The 22,634-nt window shown below is 31.4% G+C and overlaps 1 protein-coding gene across 1 annotated transcript in view; it reads left to right on the top strand.

The window, feature by feature from the left end:
* The first annotated feature begins 2,320 nt into the window (after nt 1–2,320).
* Nucleotides 2,321–22,634, top strand: part of LOC146996569 (uncharacterized) — a 97,989-nt gene continuing 77,675 nt past the window's right edge. The window contains exon 1 of the mRNA XM_085821445.1: nt 2,321–4,090. Coding sequence (XP_085677571.1) covers nt 2,431–4,090 — 1,660 coding nt within the window. The 5' untranslated portion in view covers nt 2,321–2,430. The remainder of the gene's footprint in view (nt 4,091–22,634) is intronic.

Below are 22,634 nucleotides of genomic sequence, written 5' to 3'. Positions count from 1 at the left end.
CGAAAAGTTATTCGGTATCGGGATAGCAAGTTGAGTAGAATTTACAGTTGTATTTGTTTTAGAAATTGAAATTTAAATTAATCCCAAAAAATATTGTACATTACTTCTCGCCTCTACGGTAAATTAAATATTAAATCACATCAGCTTCCTCAAAATAATAAACGAAACAAATGATCTATCTACTACGAAAGAAAAACGAACAAGTTACCATAACATTAACAAGCACATTCTGGTATACCAGTTTTGCACTAAAATTGCGTTTGGCGAAAGAGAAATGATTCCAAAAGTTCCTAACGCAACGGTCCTCTCTGATTGGTTAAATTTCTTCAGACAGACAGACAGACAAAGTAGACAGATGTCTTGTTTTGCACCCGCTAAGTCTTTCTGCACCGATGGGCGAAAAATCAAGCATAGGTGCGAAGGAAAGGTATATAGAAAGAGGGGCAATTTCGTATTTGAGGAGAGTAAAAAGGAACTTCGTACATCTTGTACGAGTTCAAAAGGCCAGGAAGAAAAGATGGGACAAAATAAAATTTTAAATAAATGGCCCAAAAATAATAGAGGGAAAAAGAAAAAAAAAAGGGGGCCTATAGAAAGAAAAGGAAAAGAAGTAGAAAATATCCTAAAATACGATTGTGTCCATGAGTGTAGTTAAAAGGAGAAGAAACTGTCTTCATTTACAATAAATAGTGTCTCACAGGTGTGTTTGTGTAGTGAGTGTGTTTGGTAATGGTGAATAGATGTGTTACTGGGGAAAAAACAAATATTGACGGTGTTAAAATGCTTCGTATCAAGGTATTTAGCATGGAATATAAAGTAATATGTACGCTTGCATCCTGAGATATCAACAAAGGTCGTCAAACAAAAGTATATATTAATTTAACCAAAGTAACTTATGCTACTTTCATTCTCAACATTTTCATACATTTTTCAAAAAGCAGCAGCAGACTAACAACATAGAACCATATACAATACAAGACCACAACCGCATACACCCAATAAATAAATAAATAAATAAATAAATAAAATAATATATATATATATATATTTATGTGTGTAAATAACTGAGTATATGTATTAAAAACACAAATTAAACAGTATTTATTAATTTAACTATCATAATTTATTACAAGATTAATTATTTTACTATCATAATTTATTACTAGTTAAATAATGTTAATATAACACAATGAGGCACACTGTTATTTATATGAGCTCATAGTTCTAAAAATTCATTTAAGGCGGTGAAGAATAAACCATCCCTTACATATGGACATTTAACAGATAGCAAAGAACAGTATGAGAAAAAATCGGTGAGGTATAATATTATTTAAAGGCGAAACTATATTCAAGCGATCTAGAAAGAAAAGAGAATCCAGAAGATCCGAGAGGGAAATAGCGCGATGCCCAAATTATCCCTCTCATCCCCAAATTTTCCCTCTCTCGAGATTCCTTAAGGGCTTTGTAAGTGTTGACAGAGGTGAACTGATAACGCTGGCGTCTGTTTCGAGTTGATACACAAAGGAAGCCACAAGCAATGGCAATTTCAAGTATTTTTTAATGCTTTAAACTGATGAAAAATTAAGATTTATTGATTTAAAGGCACTTATTTATAGAAATTTGATTTAGTTTAGATGAAAGAAAAGTACTTATCTTAAAATTCCAGTCTTTTGAAGTATATCCTTACATTGTCCGCTGTTTTATTCTCGTCAACATCGGAGCCGAAATTCATTGGAATGATATAGGTTTTGTAGAGGAAAAATAAAAAATTTTTCAAAGAAATTTAATTGATAATCACCAAGAGGAAAGGAAAAATTTTCACTTTTTTACGGAGCGCAGCGATCGTGCTGCCGCTTGCCTCGGTGATCACACAGCCCTCCGTCTTAAATTTCTTCAGTTTCACCCCTTGTTTCTCGAAGGTCACGGTCAGACTCGCTTTCCCGTTTGCTATCGAGTGAAAAAAGTACCCCGACTGGTTTTTCCACATCGATCTTGACAGGTGTCCCATTATAATTTATTATCAAAACCAAAATTTTTAAAACTTATCATCAAATACAACGTTTGTAATCAAACATATATAATAATAATGTAACAAATAATTATAAACAAAATGCAAAAACGCTACTTTTGATTATAATTTGTAATCAGAAGTTGGGAGGATGTTAATAATACATTATTTATTTTAATGTTTATTATTTTGTATTTTAATTTTGCTGGCTCATGAGCAAGCCTCACTTTGATTTTGCTAGTAAAGTTTAGTAATTAGTGCTTGGCAATAATAATAGATATTCCAGTTTCAAGACGTTAGGGCATAGTAATTGTTGTCTTACGTGGTAATAGGGTTTGTTTTCGTTGAAACTGATTTTATTATTTGAATAATTACCGCAGTTATAGTTTTTTTAATGATAGAAGTCACATCTAAGCAGCCATATGCTTATTCACACAGGAGAGAAACCTCGTATGTGTGAAGTATGTAAGAAGTCATTTAAACGAAAGGATGATTTAAACAAGCATATGCTTAGTCACACAGGAGAGAAACCTCATGTGTGTGAAGTATGTATGAAGTCATTTAGTCAGAAGTCTACTTTAAACACCCATATGCTTATTCACACAGGAGACAAACCTCATGTGTGTCAAGTATGTATGAAGTCATTTAGTCAGAAGTCTACTTTAAACACCCATATGCTTATTCACACAGGAGAGAAACCTTATGTGTGTGAAGTATGTAAGAAGTCCTTTAGTCAGAAGTCATATTTAAGCAGCCATATGCTTATTCACACAGGAGAGAAACCTCGTATGTGTGAAGTATGCAAGAAGTCATTTAAACGAAAGGATCAATTAAACGAGCATATGCTTAGTCACACAGGAGAGAAACCTCATGTGTGTAATGTATGTGAGAAGTCATTTAAAGGAAAGAATGGTTTAAACAAGCATATGCTTAGTCACACAGGAGAGAAATCTCATGTGTGTGAAGTATGTACGAAGTCATTTAGTCGGAAGTCTACTTTAAACACCCATATGCTTATTCACACAGGAGAGAAACCTCATGTGTGTGAAGTATGTAAGAGGTCATTCTGTCTGAAGAGTAAGTTAAACACTCATGCACTTATTCACACAGGAGAGAAACCTCATGTATGTGAAGTATGTAAGAAGTCCTTTAGTCAGAAGTCTACTTTAAATGCCCATATGCTTATTCACACAGGAGAGAAACCTCATGTGTGTGAAGTATGTAAAAAGTCATTTAAACGAAAGGATTATTTAAACAAGCATATGCTTATTCGCACAGGAGAGAAACCTCATGTATGCGAAGTATGTAAAAAGTCCTTTAGTCAGAAGTCTCATCTAAGCAGCCATATACTTATTCACACAGGAAAGAAACCTCATGTGTGTGAGGTATGTAAGAAATCATTTAAACAAAAGAGTTACATAAACAGGCATATGCTTAGTCACACGGGAGAGAAACCTCATGTGTGTGAAGTATGTAAAAAGTCCTTTAGTCGGAAGAGTAATTTAAACACTCATGCACATATTCACACAACCGAAAAACCTAATGTGTGTGAAATATGCACGAAGTCATTTAAACAAAATGGTGATTTAAAGAAGCATATGTTTAGTCACACAGGAGAGAAACCTCATGTGTGTGAAGTATGTATGAAGTCATTTAGTCGGAAGTCTACTTTAAACACCCATATGCTTATTCACACAGGAGAGAAACCTCATGTGTGTGAAGTATGTATGAAGTCCTTTAGTCAGAAGTCTTATCTAAGCAGCCATATGCTTAGTCACACAGGAGAGAAACCTCATGTATGTGAAGTATGTAAGAAGTCCTTTAGTCAGAAGTCTACTTTAAACACCCATATGCTTATTCACACAGGAGAGAAACCTCATGTGTGTGAAGTATGTAAAAAGTCTAGTCAGAAGTCTCATCTAAGCAGCCATATACTTATTCACACAGGAAAGAAACCTCATGTGTGTGAGGTATGTAATAAATCATTTAAACAAAAGAGTGACATAAACAGGCATATGCTTAGTCACACGGGAGAGAAACCTCATGTGTGTGAAGTATGTAAAAAGTCCTTTAGTCGGAAGAGTAATTTAAACACTCATGCACATATTCACACAACCGAAAAACCTAATGTGTGTGAAGTATGCACGAAGTCATTTAAACAAAATGGTGATTTAAAGAAGCATATGCTTAGTCACATAGGATAGAAACCTCATGTGTGTGAAGTATGTATGAAGTCATTTAATCAGAAGAGTAGTTTAAACACTCATATACGTATTCACTCAGGAGAGAAGACTTGTGTATAAAGTATGGATAAATTCATTTTTAATAAAGGATTATTAAGATATACATATCGACAGAAGAGGGAAATCTGTCGTGCGTAGAAGTATTCATTTGGACAGCAGAATAATTCGAAAAAATATGCGTTGATCTAATCACAAGAAAAGCCTTCTGTCTTTTGAGAAGATGTTAAATTAGTATGAACATTTTATTTATCAGTGTAGTAAAGATTTGTGTACACAGCGAAGAAATCTTTTTTTTTTTTTTTTATGATGAAGTCAGTTTGAAACACAACAGTTGTCAGTATTAATTGATGGGAAAATTCTTGGTAATAAAAGAGCCATTTAGTGGCAGAGTTTTAGATTTAAAGGTACACTGGGTGCTGCTGATGCTGTGGACAAGTTTTTGAATTGTCATTTGATATAAATAAATCATAATCTAATTATTTTTTTTAAAAAGCAAAAAACTACGTTTATGCAAGTTTTATCTCAATTGCATTTTTAACTAATGCTGATTTGAAGCTATATTTGCTTATATATCCTACCTTAAAGACTCCTTAAAAACTACTTATTCCGACCTTGACTGAAAACGGTGGGATTGTTGTTTTGTTCAGTATCTGCCATGATGTGTTTTGTGTTTCTTCCACCTTTTTGGAAATTTGAATTTTTGATCCTGGATATCACTTTTCACAGATTTTCGAATCACTCATATTCAGTGTTACATCTGTTACCTAGCAAAATGCACTGTGGTGATATTATGATTGTTACCAATTTGGCATACTTCTGAGATGCAATTTAGGAGCAGGGCGAAATGCTTCATCCCATAAGTGTATTGTAACTTGTATCTTCTTTGTGCTAAAGACATTTCAGAGTTTATCAATCAAAGCTATTGAATTAATGATAGAGATGCCTTTCTTTTCTTGTAATGAAATAATATATTAGGTGATTTCTTTATTGTGTTAAAATACTAAAGACCTGCAGTCAAACTAGACAGTTCCATTTTTTTTACATATTTTTTATCTAATTAAATCTATATCAGGAAATATTCTCAGTATGACTATGCAGCTGCAATATGAAATGACTCGAGTCTATAACATTCTAAAAGGAGTATATGGTTATGACATTATACTGATAAAGAGAAATGAGGTCTTGTAAGATAAAATTCTTTCAAATCCTGGACATACCAAGTAGAGCAGTGCCATGTGTGTAAAGTACCTAAGAAGACATTTGAAAAAATGAATCAGTATTGTGATATTTCGATGCAAGTAAGAAACTCAAATATAGTACATATATATTCAAAAACTGGGTAGAAGTTAACAATTGGGTGCCCCTTGTTTTTTTTTTTTTTTTTTTTTTCTTTTTTTTTTTTTTTTTTTTTTTTTTTTCTTTTGCGATTCCTTTTAAATGCTAAGATTGGTGCTAGGAAGGCACAATTTTAAGATAGTTGCTACACAAAACCAAAATAAGAAGTCAAAAAATTTCACAAACCTGGTGTCCATGTACATATCGCTCTATTTTCACTTAAAAGAATATTGGAGAATTGCACAAACTAGGCATTATTCACTGCCTTAGCTTTGTCCATGTATACATTGATCTATTTTCATTTACAAAAATCAGGAAGCTAAAACAAAGTTAAAACTATCATGGTAAACAGAAATGGGGTTTCATGGCCAAAACTGAACAAAATTTGTTGCTAATCAGAAGGCACCGAATTCTACACTAGAGTCAGAAACTTCTATGTTCTTTATGCAGTGTTGAAAGAAACTTGGGCTAATCTTTGGATTATGGTAACTTGGCAATTTTTCGGCGAAAATTTGGCGACCAACACTGCTACAGCAAACTGCTAGTTTTTGTTTTTTGGACGCCATTTTGTTTTCACCAAGTAAAGACATGTTTTTTTTTTTTTTTTACTCAACATTTTCTCCAACAATCTGCTAGCCGAATTACGCTTATACTAGAACTTTTATGGAACAAAAATGCTTAATCATGATGAAGATTAGGTGCGAAATTGGGAGAAAGTGCAGAATCGCAAACTGCTTGCCGCGTTTTTAAGAATTGCACATACACGGTATCATCCATGTACACGACCTATTTCCACTTAAAAAACATCCCAGAAATGCACAAAATGGCACTCTTGACTTTATCCATGTACACTGCTTAAGTCTTAGCTAGTAACCTTTATCGCCTTACCAAAATGTCGCCAAACTAGCTGTTACCATATTCCAAAGATTAGCCAAAAATACTTAAATTATGAAGATACTAAATTAAAATTTTTTTCAATATAAGTATATCAAATTTTATATTTTAAATGTTTTCCCCCCTTGATGTTAATTAATATATGTGTTTAATGGAAGTATGAGAGGAATTTTGTAAATGCTTCAGTTTCTTTTCTTTTTTTTTTTTTTTTTAATATTTAGCACTTCAAGCATAGATATTTTAATATTTAGTCAGTAACTTCTTAAATTTATGCATGTAAGTTTTTGTTGCACAGACATAAGACATTTTTCATGATATGCTCATGAATTGAATGTAAAAAAATACCTACGCAGCATGCATCTAATTCAGCATTCTGTGCAACTTTGTATGCATAAAGTAAGATGCAACTCTTTAGATATAAATATTAGGTATTCATCGGGTATCGTGATCAGATTCAGAAATGTATGCATACATAAATTTCTGAATCCTGTCCCAGTAGAAAAGGGGAACCAAATATTAACTAAAATAGCATTAGTCTCATTTACGTCGTTAATGCTGAAACATTTCCCTTGCTTTTACTACCGCAGACATCTCATTTGTGATGTTGCTTTTTTTCTTGTCAAGTTCACCAATGGCTAATAAGCAGGGTTCTAAGCATAATATTAAGCATACTGTCAGCAGAAAGGGTTGATATTTACAATATGGTAACTGGTAGTTTGCCGACATTTTGGAGGCGATAAAGGTTACTACCTGGGACTTTGGTAATAATGTGAGCAGTACTCAGTTCCGATTACGCATTATTTTGCGTGAGGGAAATGAGAGATCATGGGATATGTCATGTGATATTAATGGACGAATTACGGTTCTTTAATCGGAAAAGGGGGGAAATCGGGAAAAAAATCTGGAAATTTTGTATTTAGCTTTATTCTGTGTTGTGTGAAACAGTGTTGGTTAATTTTTGGATCCCATGGCCCTAACTAAAGTGAATTCGAAATGGGTATTTAGGCATTGTGATAAAGAGAAGTTTGCTTTTTATTTAGCGGAGGAAGTATGGAGGAAAAATTCGCAGAAAAAATCTTTCAATAATTTTATTGAATGAATTAGAAAAGTGTATCCGCCACGTAATCAAGATTCTGAAGAAGATTAGGTAAGTTAGTATTTTTAATTATTTGAGGATATTATTTTCATGCATTGTTCTAAATGTAAGGTGGAAAGGAATTTGGTATTATTGGGAAAATTGTTATTAGCAATGATTTAGTTTAAAGTAATTAGGATTGTAAGGTAATTTTTATTAATTTAATGTATGTGCTCAGTTATATTTTAAGTAGTGTTTTTGAATTTAATTATATTTTAATGAAATGATAGTTATTTTGTGAATTTTATGTTTGTAGGAATTTGGAATAGGTTTAAGTTGAAGTAAACATGCATGGAAATAATTTAAATATTTGATACTAAGTATTTGTAATGCTTGCGGTATGAATTCGTTGGTGACGTGTATAATATAATAGATGATTTAGAGGTAAAAGTTTTTGGATATTTTATTTATTTTATATGTGGAAATGATCATATTTGGAAAGGGTAAATACTTTTTCGCGATCAGGTAATTTCATATATGTTCTTTTTACCGGGTTTAAAGATTGAGAAAATTGTCATGTATTTTCGTGAAATTTTTCTAATTTATGAGAAAAAAGCAGCGTACATGGATATAGTGAAGAGTGTGCACAATGCCTTTTTGTGCAATTCTGGGATGTTTTTTTAAGTAAAAATAAGTCGACGTGTACATGGTTTAGTGATATTTTAATTAAATGATAGTTATTTTGTGAATTTTATGTTTGTAGGAATTTGGAATAGGTTTAAGTTGAAGTAAACGTGCATGGAAATAATTTAAATATTTGATACTAAGTATTTGTAATGCTTGCGGTATGAATTCGTTGGTGACGTGTATAATATAATAGATGATTTAGAGGTAAAAGTTTTTGGATATTTTATTTATTTTATATGTGGAAATGATCATATTTGGAAAGGGTAAATACTTTTTCGCGATCAGGTAATTTCATATATGTTCTTTTTACCGGGTTTAAAGATTGAGAAAATTGTCATGTATTTTCGTGAAATTTTTCTAATTTATGAGAAAAAAGCAGCGTACATGGATATAGTGAAGAGTGTGCACAATGCCTTTTTGTGCAATTCTGGGATGTTTTTTTAAGTAAAAATAAGTCGACGTGTACATGGTTTAGTGATATTTTAATTAAATGATAGTTATTTTGTGAATTTTATGTTTGTAGGAATTTGGTATACGTTTAAGTTGAAGTAAACGTGCATGGAAATAATTTAAATATTTGATACTAAGTATTTGTAATGCTTGCGGTATGAATTCGTTGGTGACGTGTATAATGTAATAGATGATTTAGAGGTAAAAGTTTTTGGATATTTTATTTATTTTATATGTGGAAATGTTCATATTTGGAAAGGGTATAAACTTTTTCGTGATCAGGTAATTTCATATATGTTCTTTTTACCGGGTTTAAAGATTCAGAAAATTGTCATGTATTTTCGTGAAATTTTCTAATTTATGAGAAAAAAGCAGTGTACATGGATATAGTGAAGAGTGTGCGCAATGCCATTTTTGTGTAATTCTGGGATGTTTTTTTTAAGTAAAAATAAGTCGGCGTGTACATGGTTTATGTGTATGTGTTATTTTGAAAAACGCGTAAGGAGTATGGTATTGTGCACTTTTTCCCAATTTTGCAGTGAATATTTGTCATGATTAAGCAGTTTTGTTAGATAAAATTTCTAGCATAAGTGTAATTCGGGTAGTAGATTGTTGGAAGAAGTGTTCAGTAGATAAAAAGAAAAGAAACATGTCTTTACTTCGTGAAGACAAAATGGCGGCGGGGGAAAAAAAATAGAGGGTTGCTGTAGGAGAGTTGGTTGCCAAATTTTCGCCAAAAAATCGCCAAGTTACCATAATGTAAAGATCAACCGCAGAAAGTACATGATATTGAGCATTAATGTGTCTTTTTAAACATGTTATTTGGCAAAATCAGTGTGGCATAAAGCATATGGAATTTATATTTATGCCAGAAAAGAAAAAAGAACATGATATTAAGCATAGCAATAGCGGAAAATAATGATGTTAAACATGTATAAGTCTCATTTAGCTCATTAAACATGCAACTTAGTGCATATGCAGGTAAAATCCTAGTATACGGTGCAGCCTTGGGGCGCGATTTTGAAAATTATCGCTAACACCAAAAATGACCCAAACAACGTCTAACTATACACTATATACATACCCAAACAACGTCTATGTATATACTATATATACACTATATACTAAGTATATACTATGTATAAATATATATATTCTTTGAATGACCCGTTTACTACTCATCGTGTATGTCCCGTTTTTATTGCTCATCATAAAGTCGCCAAAAGTAGCCAAATCCCGTGTGCACCGGATACTAGGATTAACCCCATATGCACTAAAGCTAGGGGGGGGGAAAGAATATTAAGTGTATGTAAATGAAATTTGCCTTTTTAAACATAATATTTAATACAGTTCAGAGTCCGAAATCCGGACCTCAAAATTACCAACATTTACTCGTAGGCTTTACGCATGTGTTTGATTTCCCCCTCCACACATAATAAAACATCTGGAGAGTCACAATTCTTATTTTCACTTCGACACTAAATAAAATACCTTGATATTAAAGAAGCAATCATTTAAGCATAAATTTGTATGATACGCAGCAACGGGGCCAAATTACGGCTACTGCAATAATTTGGCTCCTTTGCTGTATATCCCCTTGGTATACATCTCGAAACTAAACATTCCACATAGATACATCGTTGATCTGATGCCAACCAAAACATGACAACTTGAATAATGACTCATGTAGCGATGCATAAGAATTTTTTTGTGTTATTAATTGAATAATAAATGAGCAGTTTCCCTTAGAAAATCCTCCACAAAGGCACTTCCCCCATTAGGCAGATAGCCCTCGAGGTTTTGCCATAATCACACACACACAATTGAATAATAAATGAGTGTGATAACCTTTTATGTTGACATTATGCGTGGCAATTGTTACATATTAAATTAAATGAGCTAAAAAGTGTTGACGGTGAAAAATTTACCAAAAATTCTTTCTATATGCTAAAAATAGATTTTGATAATACTCATAGACCCAAAGATTACATTTAGGACTATTTAAATTAAGAATAATGGATTTGTTGTTCACGTAAATCCAAAACCAGCGGCATCGAGTTGCAGAATTTAGGACCCTCAGAGACTGCATCACGCGGTAAGATAGCTAGCGCGAACCCTCAATAAGGTATATGTATATATTGGAGTATGGCCTGTTTATGTAGCAGTTTATTTTTTCAGAACTTTGATAAGTCTTAAGCATGTGCAAAAAATAGACATAAGTATAATAAATAACTAATACAATTCAGGCTTAATTGTCTCAGTGTGCGATAGAAAAATTTAACGGAATAACTTGCCGTTGGTTGCCAAGCTCATGATGCATATCAAATTATGCATAGTGAAGGATAGATAAATTTGATGATGATAGCCTCTAATTTTAGAAGTTTTCGGATATTCCAAACAAGGTGAAATTTTCCAATTAGCGTATTTTCTAAATAAATGTGGAGAAGCGGTAATAAATGAAGATGATAAGAAAGAAGTTTTTCTTTGTGATGACAATGCTTCTCAATCATGAATCAATTAATGAATGGCAAAATCTGTAGTATGGTTCTAAATCCAGAAAATACCGCTACCGGAAGTGAAGAAAGCAGCAGAGAAGTTACTGAAAACGAGAAAATTTCAATTGACAAGTTAGTCGGAATTTTTGAAATAGCAGCTACAGGACTTCAACAGTGTAACTGAACAGGAGATATGTCTGTCTGTCTATGGAATTAAAGAGAATGTATTAGCACAAAAAGGAAGCAACTTACATTAAAAGAAATGTCTAATAAGGTAAACAAATAAATATTAAGTTTTTTTGTAAATTTTGATATCCTTTACATCATAAGTACTTCATTATTTCATAAATCACGATTTTATATTTTTAATTGTATAATTTCTGCATGTCATCTCACCAGATTTAAATTGATGATCTAATATCCGGAATAATCCCAAATCTGGAATTGCTGAAGTCCCGATGAGTCCAGATTTTGGACATTGTACTGAACATGTAAATTTATGTTAAGAAGAAAAGCAAAACAATATGTAATTAAAAATTAACATAAAAATAAATGCTAATTATGGAAATTGTTTTGAATTAATTCTGTATTTGTAAAACAGTTACAAATACTTGTATACATACAACGATACTTCATTTGCCTTTTATTAAATTTCTCTGGCCACTTTTCCGAAAACAAAACCGTTAAGAATAGTACATTGTCGGAAAACAATCGTATTTAAAATTTCCTACAGTGAGTCTTGCACATTATGTTTAATTTCATGTACAAGTATTCAAATGAGTGATCTGTTAGATGTTTAGATTGTGGACCACTTTATTGCAGCTTCACTATTGAAAAAGATAATGTTGAAATCATGCAAAATAATAATAAATTAGTGAAGAATAAATTATGTGTAGGAAGTCAATGAGGATTTGATATAATGTGCAAATTGTGCATAGCAGTCAAGGAAAACAATGACAATACAAGAAAAATGGGGTAACAGTTTACAATTGTGTACACCTTGTTATTTTGGTGCTTTCTTTATGATGCCAATATCAGCACCAGAAAAGCACAATTTCAAGATGCCCGCTACATGAAACCAAAATAAGAAGTCAAAGAATTGCACAAACTGTATGTCTATGTACATATCAATCTATTTTCACTTTAAAAAAATCAGAGAATCGCACAAGCTAGGCATTGTGCACTTCCTTAACTTTGTCCATGTGCGCATCAATCTATTTTCACTTAAATAAAGTCAGTAAGCTAAAAGTTAAAACTATCATGGTGACCAGAATAGGGGTTTTATCGCCAAAATCAATCAAAATTTCTTGCCAATTGAAAGGGCAGCCAATTCTACACTAGAGTCAAGAAATGGATTTTTTTTTTTTTTTTTTTTTTTTTTTTTTACTAAGTAAGGCACACAGACAAGATTTATTTGAAGTATTTCATATGGCATTTTTCAAAAGTATTGTGAAAATTGTCTTCACTATTTGCTGTAAATGCAGTACAAAGTGTGATGTTGCGATTCCGCATTTGGAATTTTTCTGAATATTAGAACATCTTCCTAAATCTAGTAAGAGGGCAGTTGGGAATGATAAAATTAAAAGTGTGAAATAATGACTTATAATAAAGCATTTATTATCTAAATGGTATAAAAATTTACAAAAAACAAAGCTTCATATTTATTTGTTCACTTTATTAAGCATATTTTTCAGTGTAAGTTGTTTTGTTTTTGTGTTGATGGAAAAAACATATTTCGGGGCCCAACTTGATGAAGTTGTGATTTTTTTTTTGGGGGGCTGCTATTCCTGTTTCTGTGCAGTGCCCTTTCAAGTAAAATGTCATCCGAAACATAGTTAAAACAAAAAAGTATAATCTAAATAAACTGCATTTTAAATCAAAATAAAACACGAATATACAGATTATCTAATCTGTGCAGTACGGAAAAGAAATGTCGACTTGCCTTATTTCGAAATTGTGTCTTTGGAGTGTTTTGTACAAAATTCCTTAACAGCATCCAAAAACAGTTTAAAATTATTTGAACTGGAATCTGTATACTACCATCAGCACATAATTTCTCAAAAGTAAGAATAAAAATATCCTTTGTAGTGCCGGACTGTCAGTGGCATTTCTTTATAAAATCCCTTTTTATTACTCAGGTGATCTTCAGTAAAACTCTCTCGTGGCACCTACACATAACCCCTTAATTTCTCGAAACAGTGTACTTTCAATAGATTACAAGTTGCTTATTTATAAAATTGTATTGCGTCTCATACTATGCATATTCGTGTAAATCATATAGGAAAAAGTTACAGCAGGCACAAAATTGTGCCCTAAGACAGATCTCCAACTTGCCCTGGTACGTTCGAAATCAAAAACTTCATGATGAATTAGGCAATTGAACAAGTGAAATATTTTTATGCTAACCTCTCAAGTATGAGCAACCCCATTATAAGGGTTTACGATTATGATTGGAATGATCCAAATAATTGTAAACGGCCTATGGCCATACTTAGTACACATATTATTTGTTGACATGCTTTACCTGTACTGTGCATTTGTGACTTATGTTATAATTTAAGTGCACCAGTTGACTCACAGTACCTGTGTTGAATGTACATATTATATGCATCTCTAGATTCAGGTTAAAGCCAGCTCTTTTCCCCTTTCTCAGCTTTTGCAGATGGCATTATGGTCTCGAAACTCGGCGAACATTTTATTTCTTCTAGAATTAACAGTTATCTCACTCTCCTTTTGCTAAAAAATAATAATATAATAATTTGAAATAAATATATATATTTTATGTTATTTACTCATGACAACATTTGAGACAACCTACATGTTCGACAAGGCGTAGGGTTCTTGACCCAGGCACCCTGGTGCTACACCGTTTCCATGCGAGTGAGAAACGATATGGTTCATTAGAGAAACATCTGCATATACGTACAGCAGAAAAAACTGGTGTGTAAGGCATGTAAGAGTTCATTTGGATGAAAGGACATTTTAAATATGCATATACTTAATCACACAGGGAAAAAAACCTCACGTGTGTGAGGTATATAACAAGTCATTTGTTCCCACTAGTTATTTAAACAATCATATACTTATTCATAAATGCGAGAAACCTCATATATGTGAGATATGTAATCAGACATTTACTGAAAAAGGAACTTTAAAAAACCCATCTGCTTAGTTACACAGAAGAAAAACCTCATGTGTGTGAGATATGTAATAAGTCATTTAAAAACCCATATGCTTATTCACACAGGAGAGAAAACTTGTGTGTCTGATGTATGTAACAAATCGTTTGCTGGAACTGATCATTTAAAATCCCATATGCTTATTCACACAGGAGAGAAATATGTGAGTTTATGCATGTGAGGAATGTAACAGGTCGTTTACTTTAAAAGGTGATTTAAAAAGACAGATACTTATTGGCATGTTTTGTGTGTTAGTTATGTAACAAGTCACTTACTCAAAAAGGAAATTTAAAGAGACATATCCTTAATCACATAGGAGAGAGACCTCATGTGTGTGAGGTATGTAACAAGTCATTTACTCCAGTGATTGTCATTCTTTTTTTGTCGCGGCACACTTTTAATGATTTCAAAATTTGGCGGCACACACAAAAAAAGAAAATATAAAAGAAAAAGATAAGTTTAATAGTTGTTTACTTACCTATAATACACTGTGTAAAACAGTTTATGATAATAATTTTGAATGTAAAATAAAATAATATGTACTACAAAAACAGCAGTATATTTATTAAGGGATTAATTACAAGTTAAATAAGATGTAGAAAATTGTAATAATATTTTTAAAGTTTCTTTGGTCATCAAAGGATAATGTTAATCCAAAATGAATAAATTGATTCTTCCGAATATTTTAAAACTGAATCTCGATTAATAGAAAGCGATATTAGTTTTTCCTCTTCGTTCAAAGTTAATTCAAATACAGAAGGTCTTCGGCAGAAATTCGGCTTGGATACCACAATTGGCGCGCTAATTAATGTCTTAAAAACCGAATTTTGCCAATTCCCATGTGTACCGTATGCATATTTCACAAGTGCACATCAGCGTAGCCACTGAGGGAGGGATTTCGAAAAAAGACCAATAAGCTTCTATTGCTCTTGTGACGATAAATCTTCATGCATGTGAGCGTAAGTTTACGTTTTAATTTGCATTTGTTTCGCAGTTATAAATGTGTGGCGTAACAGTAGAAAATCTCGTAGTTCTTTCGTTTTTCTGAGTTTAATGAATCGCCGACATTTCACTTTCGCGATTTTTTATCACACATTAATATTTGAATTGTTGTTCACGGCATATTATCGCTCTTTACATCGAGAAAATGACTCAAGCTACAATGAGCCTCGAATAATATGCATTTACCAACACCTGTGGATTAAGAGAATTTAAGTGAGTATATACATATGTATATATTTAATTAAGCTGAGAGGGACTGAAAGTGTTACAATGAATCTAGTGTTTTCTTATTCAGTGCTTGCATTCTTTTGGTTTTTAAAGTGTAAGATTCAGAATAGATATTGTGTTTGATCTAATTATATCCATTGTTAACATTAAAAGTTATATGTGAATAAATCGAATATATTCATTGTGAATAAGGTAAATTCATTCTGTTTGATGATTATTTCTTGTGTAAATAGTGCATTTAAGAGTGAGCAGTTATTAAATGTGAAATTTAATACACTAAATGAATACGAATTATTATACGAATTAGCAAGGTTCACTTTGAATAACATTCTGCATTGGCTATTATTATAGAACATCTTTTTCATACAGATTGCAATAAAAAGCTCTGACTTCTATTTACATATATAATTGGTGTAAATATTTTTCTTACATGCATTCTTTTATTTAAAGATAGCATTTGAGCTCAGATGTTTATCACATTTTTCTTTCTTCATTTTATTTACTATTAATTAAGTAGTACTTCACATGGGTACTTTTGCGGAGTATCCAACATGTGTTTGTATTTATTTAAAATTTTTTCAACCAGGTAGTGAAATCTTCACAGTTGTTTATATTTGATCTACCATCGCAATGAAAATTTTCAGAAGAAATCGACGATATTTTTGTACAGAAAATTGTGTGACAAAATATTTTCAACCACCTTGCTTGAATCTTAAAGCACGCGAAAGGTCATGTGACATATCAGAAATATTATTGGATTTCCATTGGTCCATCCTAGAAGCCACTTCCTCGGTTGTTACACAGATGTGCACGTGTGAAATATGCGTACCGTATACTAGAATTAAACCCATTACTATTTTTACTATATACATTCCTAAATTTTGGCGGCACACTTTAAGAATTTGGCGGCACACAAAAGTGCCACGGCACAGTGGTTGAGAATCACTGATTTACTCTAAAAGAGAATTTAAACAGATATATGCTAATTCACACAGGAGAGAGACCTCAAGAGTGTGAGATATGAAATAAGTTATTTGCTGACAAATGTACTTTAAACAAACATGTACTTATCCACACCTGAGAGAAACCTTATGTGTATGATATATGTAATTAGTCATTTACTCACAAACATAGTTTAAACAAAAATGTACTTATCCACACAGGAGAGAAACCTCATGTGTGTAATATATGTGAGGAGGTTTTTACTCACAAACATCTTTTAAACAACCATATACTTATTCACAAGGGGAGAAACTCTGTGAGTTACATGTGTAAGAAATCGCTTAGATGTTATAAAAATTGAAAGTTGGATGCCTACAAATAATAGAAGGCTAGTGTCTTTTGTTTAAAAGCTAGATTAACAAGAAAGTTTACTCATCTGTGCAGTAATGACTTGACCATGCTATAAAGAAATGTCTTTCTATGAGGTGTATTTAACTTGTCTTTTCATATCAATTCTGAATAAATCATTTGTTTGTTTCCACAAGATTAAAACTTCATGTTTGCGAGATAAGTCACAAGACATTTTATCATCATGTTAGTGCGAAATACAACAGACTTATTTTTCATGAAATTTCTTCCTGAAAATCATACCATTAGTATATCCCACTACATGTGTTTTCTGTGCGATATGTATTAGTATTTCATATCACATATGCAGGCTGATTAAAGTATTGCTGATTTAAAGCAATTCTTATTCTTGGTATTTAATTAGAAATGAAAGATTTAAAACAGCGTGTTCGAATAGTGAAAAGGTAATGACTGTTTATAATGTTTTGAATCAAGAAGTTGTATTCACGTCACATTCCTCCCATTCAGATAATATCATGAAATGTTGAATATTTTCATTTGACTGGAAATTTCATTCACATTTTGCACTGTAATCCACTTTTCCCTGCATTTTTATAAAAAAGTATGGAATGTGAAATATCTTGTTTTGTGATAACTTTGGTACTGCAGGATTTAAGTAGTTCTATCTTCCTTGTTAACTTCTGGAACTGCTTTTTTAATGTTGAGAATGCTTAGAATTTAGATTTCAGTAAGCTTATGTGTTCAGTGTCATATATTTAAAATGTTAATTTTGGACTATGAGTTTGATGGTCCAGTGCAGCTTGTAGTGTCTTTGAACAAAGTCAGAATTTCTTGAGGTTTTCTTTTTCTGTGGTAGTGCATAATCATTCTTCCAGCAATCATGGGTATAATAATTCTTCAGTTTAGCAATTCTGCCATTTAGTGTGTTTCGTTTTTGTTGTATTTCAAAGTCGAACAGTTTTTGTAAACAAATAGTGGTCTTTTTTGCCTAAACCTAAACTATGGCCTTGCAGCATTTGCAAGCAATGGAAAATATTGGTGTAAAATTTCAAAAAAAGAACACGAAAATTTTGCTGAAAATTTTCGAAATAGAACAACGAGGAAATTCTTTTCCTCCATACTCGAGTGTTGCACGAAACCAGTTTTTTAGCAGTTCTACCATTTTTTTATACAAAAACAGATAGCTTTGTCCTTGAGGAGGAGAAAATTGCAAAAGAATAACGGAAAGATAGAAGCATGTATTTTATTTTTTTTATTCATTGCTTATTTAATAATTCAAATTTGTAATTTCAAGTATGTTTTGTTTTGCTATATTGATAATGTTGTACCAATTTATAATAAATATTGACAGTTTGGGTATCTTTCTGGAATAAAGGTGTGAAAACCACGAACTTGCACCCAATAAGTAACTTTTCATGTGTAAAAAATCAAAAAATTGTGCAAAGATTATTTCTTTATTATATTACTACCTTTTTTTTTTTTTTTTTTTTTTTTTTTTTTTTTTTTTTTATTTGCTCATGGGTCCATGCAAATGTTTCAGATACGTTTGTACTAATATGTGTCTGTTTATTGTCTATTATTAAGTATTCAGTTTTGACATCTGATTCCTGTGGAATTTGCTGACTTTCATTTTACCACCTTCAAATTCTTCTTGATCTGAAATTCTGAAGAATGGGTTAATATTTCATTACCCTGTGCGTGCTGTAGCTCTTAAGTTCATTTTATTAAACTCGGTTGTTCTTGTGCTAACAAAAAATTTAATTATAGTTCTGAAATTAGATATGAAAATGTTTCTCAGCTTCGATAACAGCTGAGTTAATGATTGAATCAATTTGTGCATATATCAATGCTATAGAAAAATCCCATGTGCATATATAACCAAAAAGCATTTGGAAATATCTTTGTAATGTAAGAAACAGTTATTTACTAAATACGTTTTTAAGGAACATTTTTTTTAAGTTATATTATTTTTGAAAAATTTTCTAACAAGACATAATTTTTAATTTTCAAAGGCACATACTAGTGTTTGATATGCATTAACACTTATGTACCAAAGTAATCTCTCATATTTATTGTGTAATTTCTGCTTTGTTTGGAAGTGTTTGTACAAATCAACCTTATGATAAATGGGAGCTTAAATTTGTTATGAAATTCACTGAGGCAAAATATTTCAGGTATAATGGAACTTAAGACTATGAAAGCATTTGCCAAATTTCATGCTTTATTGTCTCTTTTGTTATTTCAACTCAAGACACACTCTGTATTAGAATTATATTCAGTTGATGTTCGCAAACAGGTCTCGTAACAGAAATAAGAATTGTGATCAGGCAAAGTTGTATAGTTTTAAAAGAATGTAACTTTGCCGAGTCCTTTTAATTTTATTTCATGGGATTGATTGCAGTAACATCTGTTTTAGTTGGCTTGTTTTATATAATGAATCTTGTTTTTTCTTGTAATTATAACTATAATTTTTTTATCATTATTAAGGCTTAAAAGTTGAAGAAATAAATGTATTGAATTTAAGGAGATATTTAAATGCAAGAATTCTAATATTTGTATTATGAAAGTTTGTAATTGCATGCTTTAAATACCTTTTAAATATCTGAAAACATTGTTTTGTTTTAAATCAAATATTAACTAATATGTCTATACCATATCTATAAAAAGTAGGTTATGGAATGAGTTTTGTCAGTGCCACCTGATACAAGTTCTTTAAAATCAACTTTTCACAAAATAGCTGTAAATCGACTTATTAATTTATTTTTAATGCATCAAGCATAAGTGTAAAAGTAAAGAATTTTGTGAAAAATTCTCTCAAGGGCACAGTCAGGAAATGAGTTTAGTAGATAGCCAGTGTTGCACTCTACTCAACCTCTGATGTCTTTCTAAGGCAAAACAGATCACTGTATGCTTGGGGAGAAGAGTAGCGGAAAAAGATTTTTAAAAAAATTAATATAAATGTCTTATTCTTTTAATGTACTATCACATAATCCTTATTTAATAATTAAAATTTGTATTTTCATTTTCTGAAGTATATTCTATTTTTATGTTTTGTTCAGGAACTTAATGAGAAATTCTGTTAGTTTGGGAATCTTTCTAAAACACGAAAGTATACAAAAACCACCACCATCCAACCAATAAGTGACTTTTACATTTTAATCTAATAAAAAATGCCAAATTGCACCAAGATGGTTTTGTTAATATGGAAGTACCAAAATTTGTTTTAATATTTTGTCTTTTGAATTACATAAGTAATCAGGGGTAATGATTAGGCATTATTCACTGTAAAAAAATATACGTTGATCTTTACAATATGGTAACTGGTAGTTTGGCGACATTTTGGAGGCGATAAAGGTTACTACCTGGCACATTGGTAATAATGTGAGCAGTACTCAGTTCCGATTACGCATTATTTTGTGGGTCGCCGCTTTTTCGGATGGCCCAAACTGTCCTTTTACTATCGATAGGCAGCTTTTTGCCACCGATAATGAAATGGCCGTTGTTTATCGATTACGAAGGTTTTAATGTTTGGATTCGTGTATAAACTTTGTCAGAAGGAAAATTAATATCGCGAAACCTTGCAATTTAAAGGAATACTTTGCAGACACGAAGTAGAAACTGTTAAAAAAATGTGCTTATTATTATAGAAAATCATAACCATTCGATGATAAGAGTATGTTACGAAGTATGTTATATATCATACGAGTTATGAAAGTAAATGTAAAGATAATGTATGTATGTATGTGAAGTAAATAAAATCCTCTCAAACGCAAACACTTTATTTGGTTATCTAGTTGAAAGTTTGGCCATTTTGTTCTTAAGTATTTATCAACATAAATTTTTATTAATTTTATTGCTTAAGATCTGGTTGATGTTTCCAGATCTGGTCCAAGTTAAAAAAAGAAAAAAAATGTTTATAGACGTTCATATTCATTAATTTTGTTGCATAACGTGTAACAGAACTCTGTTTGATTTTTATTTGGTTTCATTGACAGCTATTGCATGCTTTTTTTTTTTTTTTTTAAATAGCTGATGCTTTACAAAACCTTCCATACTATATTAAACATTAAACAGGGTATACTATGATAGATTTGAAAATTTTTATTGTTTCTTCAGAAACTCAATGACTACTGTATTTTTCATCCTGTCTTATTGTATAAATGCAGTCTGTTGATTTGAAATATAATAATTTAACAGTCAGTGTGTAAAGAAAATCCATTCTTTAGTTTTATAATGAGCAACGTTTTTCAATATAATCTTATAATTAAAACAGGTTTTCTGAAGTGTATTTATTTCTTTAGTGATGTATAAGTCAATGCTACTTAGCTTGTATAATATTACATTACTGTCTATTTTGACTGGTACCAGTAGGCTAGCAGATAAGATAGCTGAACATTGGATGTTTGATCCAGGTACAAATACTGGTGAATGGGATAGCTGATTTTCCTGTTTTTCCTTATGTATTATGTGAATACAAGTCAATTTCTCATAGAAATACCTTCTCAAAGGCATCCTTTACCTAAGGTACATAGCTCTTACTGTAGTTACCTTGTTTTGTGTAACTTAGCATAGCCGTCAAAACCTTAATAATTTTAATACAAAATAACAAAAAAATTTTTTTGCTATCATATTACCATAACAAATTTCACAGGATGCACCAAACTGTGTCAACCATGTGTATATGCATATAACAATGCTTCAATTTTTAATAAGCAGCATCACCATTTTTGTATTTTTTTCCCTTTTTTGTGTCCAAGTTAGAATGAGTTTTATAACTCATATTTTTATAACAAATCATTTATAAACAAATCATACTTTTTTAAATGTGAAATTAATTTTAAAATATGCACTTGTGGAGTTTGTCTGCAATGGATGAAATAGTGGTGTGAATAAAATTCTGAAAAATAAAGCTGTATCAAATTATAAAGTTACAGAAGAATGGAATTTGCTATGTTAGTTGAATTTAAATTAACGGAATCTTTCTCCCTTCGCTGTTGCTATACCACCAAAAGAAAGCCAATTATGAACAGCGTCCTGCAAACAAAAACTTGCTTGTAACAAGGTTTATTGATTGATTGGAACAGACTTTAATGGCATATTTGTTACCAAATGAATCTAAAGCAAACCAGTATGAAGGGTAGTTTTACAGGTTAACTTGTTTTCAAATTAGCAACTCTGTAAAAGGGATCATCCAGCTGTACTGACACTACATGTTCTTTCTCATAGCTTGTTATTTGGTTTGTAACAGGCAGTTAAGATAAAAACACTTGTAACACTGCTTAATTTTTATGTATGGTAGCCCAGTTACATGACTATAACATTTTTCCACTACTTCTTTTACACTGTAATCTTGGTTTAGAAAGTTATTTACCAAGATTTTGGGATGTTGTATAGGAATATCATATGGAACAACTACAGCCAAATGTATTGTTTCAGAAGAGAGTATATACTCTTACTGAATCTTTTCCTGCACTTATTGTTTGATTTGATATTTCCTGTAAAGTGGAATGACCATCATGACAACATAGCGTCCTGTAGCTCTTTCTATATAATTCCATTCAGATATTCACACTTTTATTTTTGTAAGTTAATGCAGAAGACAATACATATTTACATCTATTTCTGATACTTCCAATTTTAAGGAATAATCATGGAGTCTATACTGTTACATAGAAGATGCTAAAAAAATACTTAACAGGGAGTTTAACATTATTCATGCAACAAAGG

Source organism: Stegodyphus dumicola, chromosome 7, assembly GCF_044657685.1.
Source record: "Stegodyphus dumicola isolate Sdum_Otavi_A_Nest chromosome 7, ASM4465768v1".
Lineage (NCBI taxonomy): Eukaryota > Metazoa > Arthropoda > Arachnida > Araneae > Eresidae > Stegodyphus > Stegodyphus dumicola.
The sequence above is the reverse complement of the archived record's forward strand: the minus strand, read 5'-3'. Positions and strand labels throughout refer to the sequence as shown.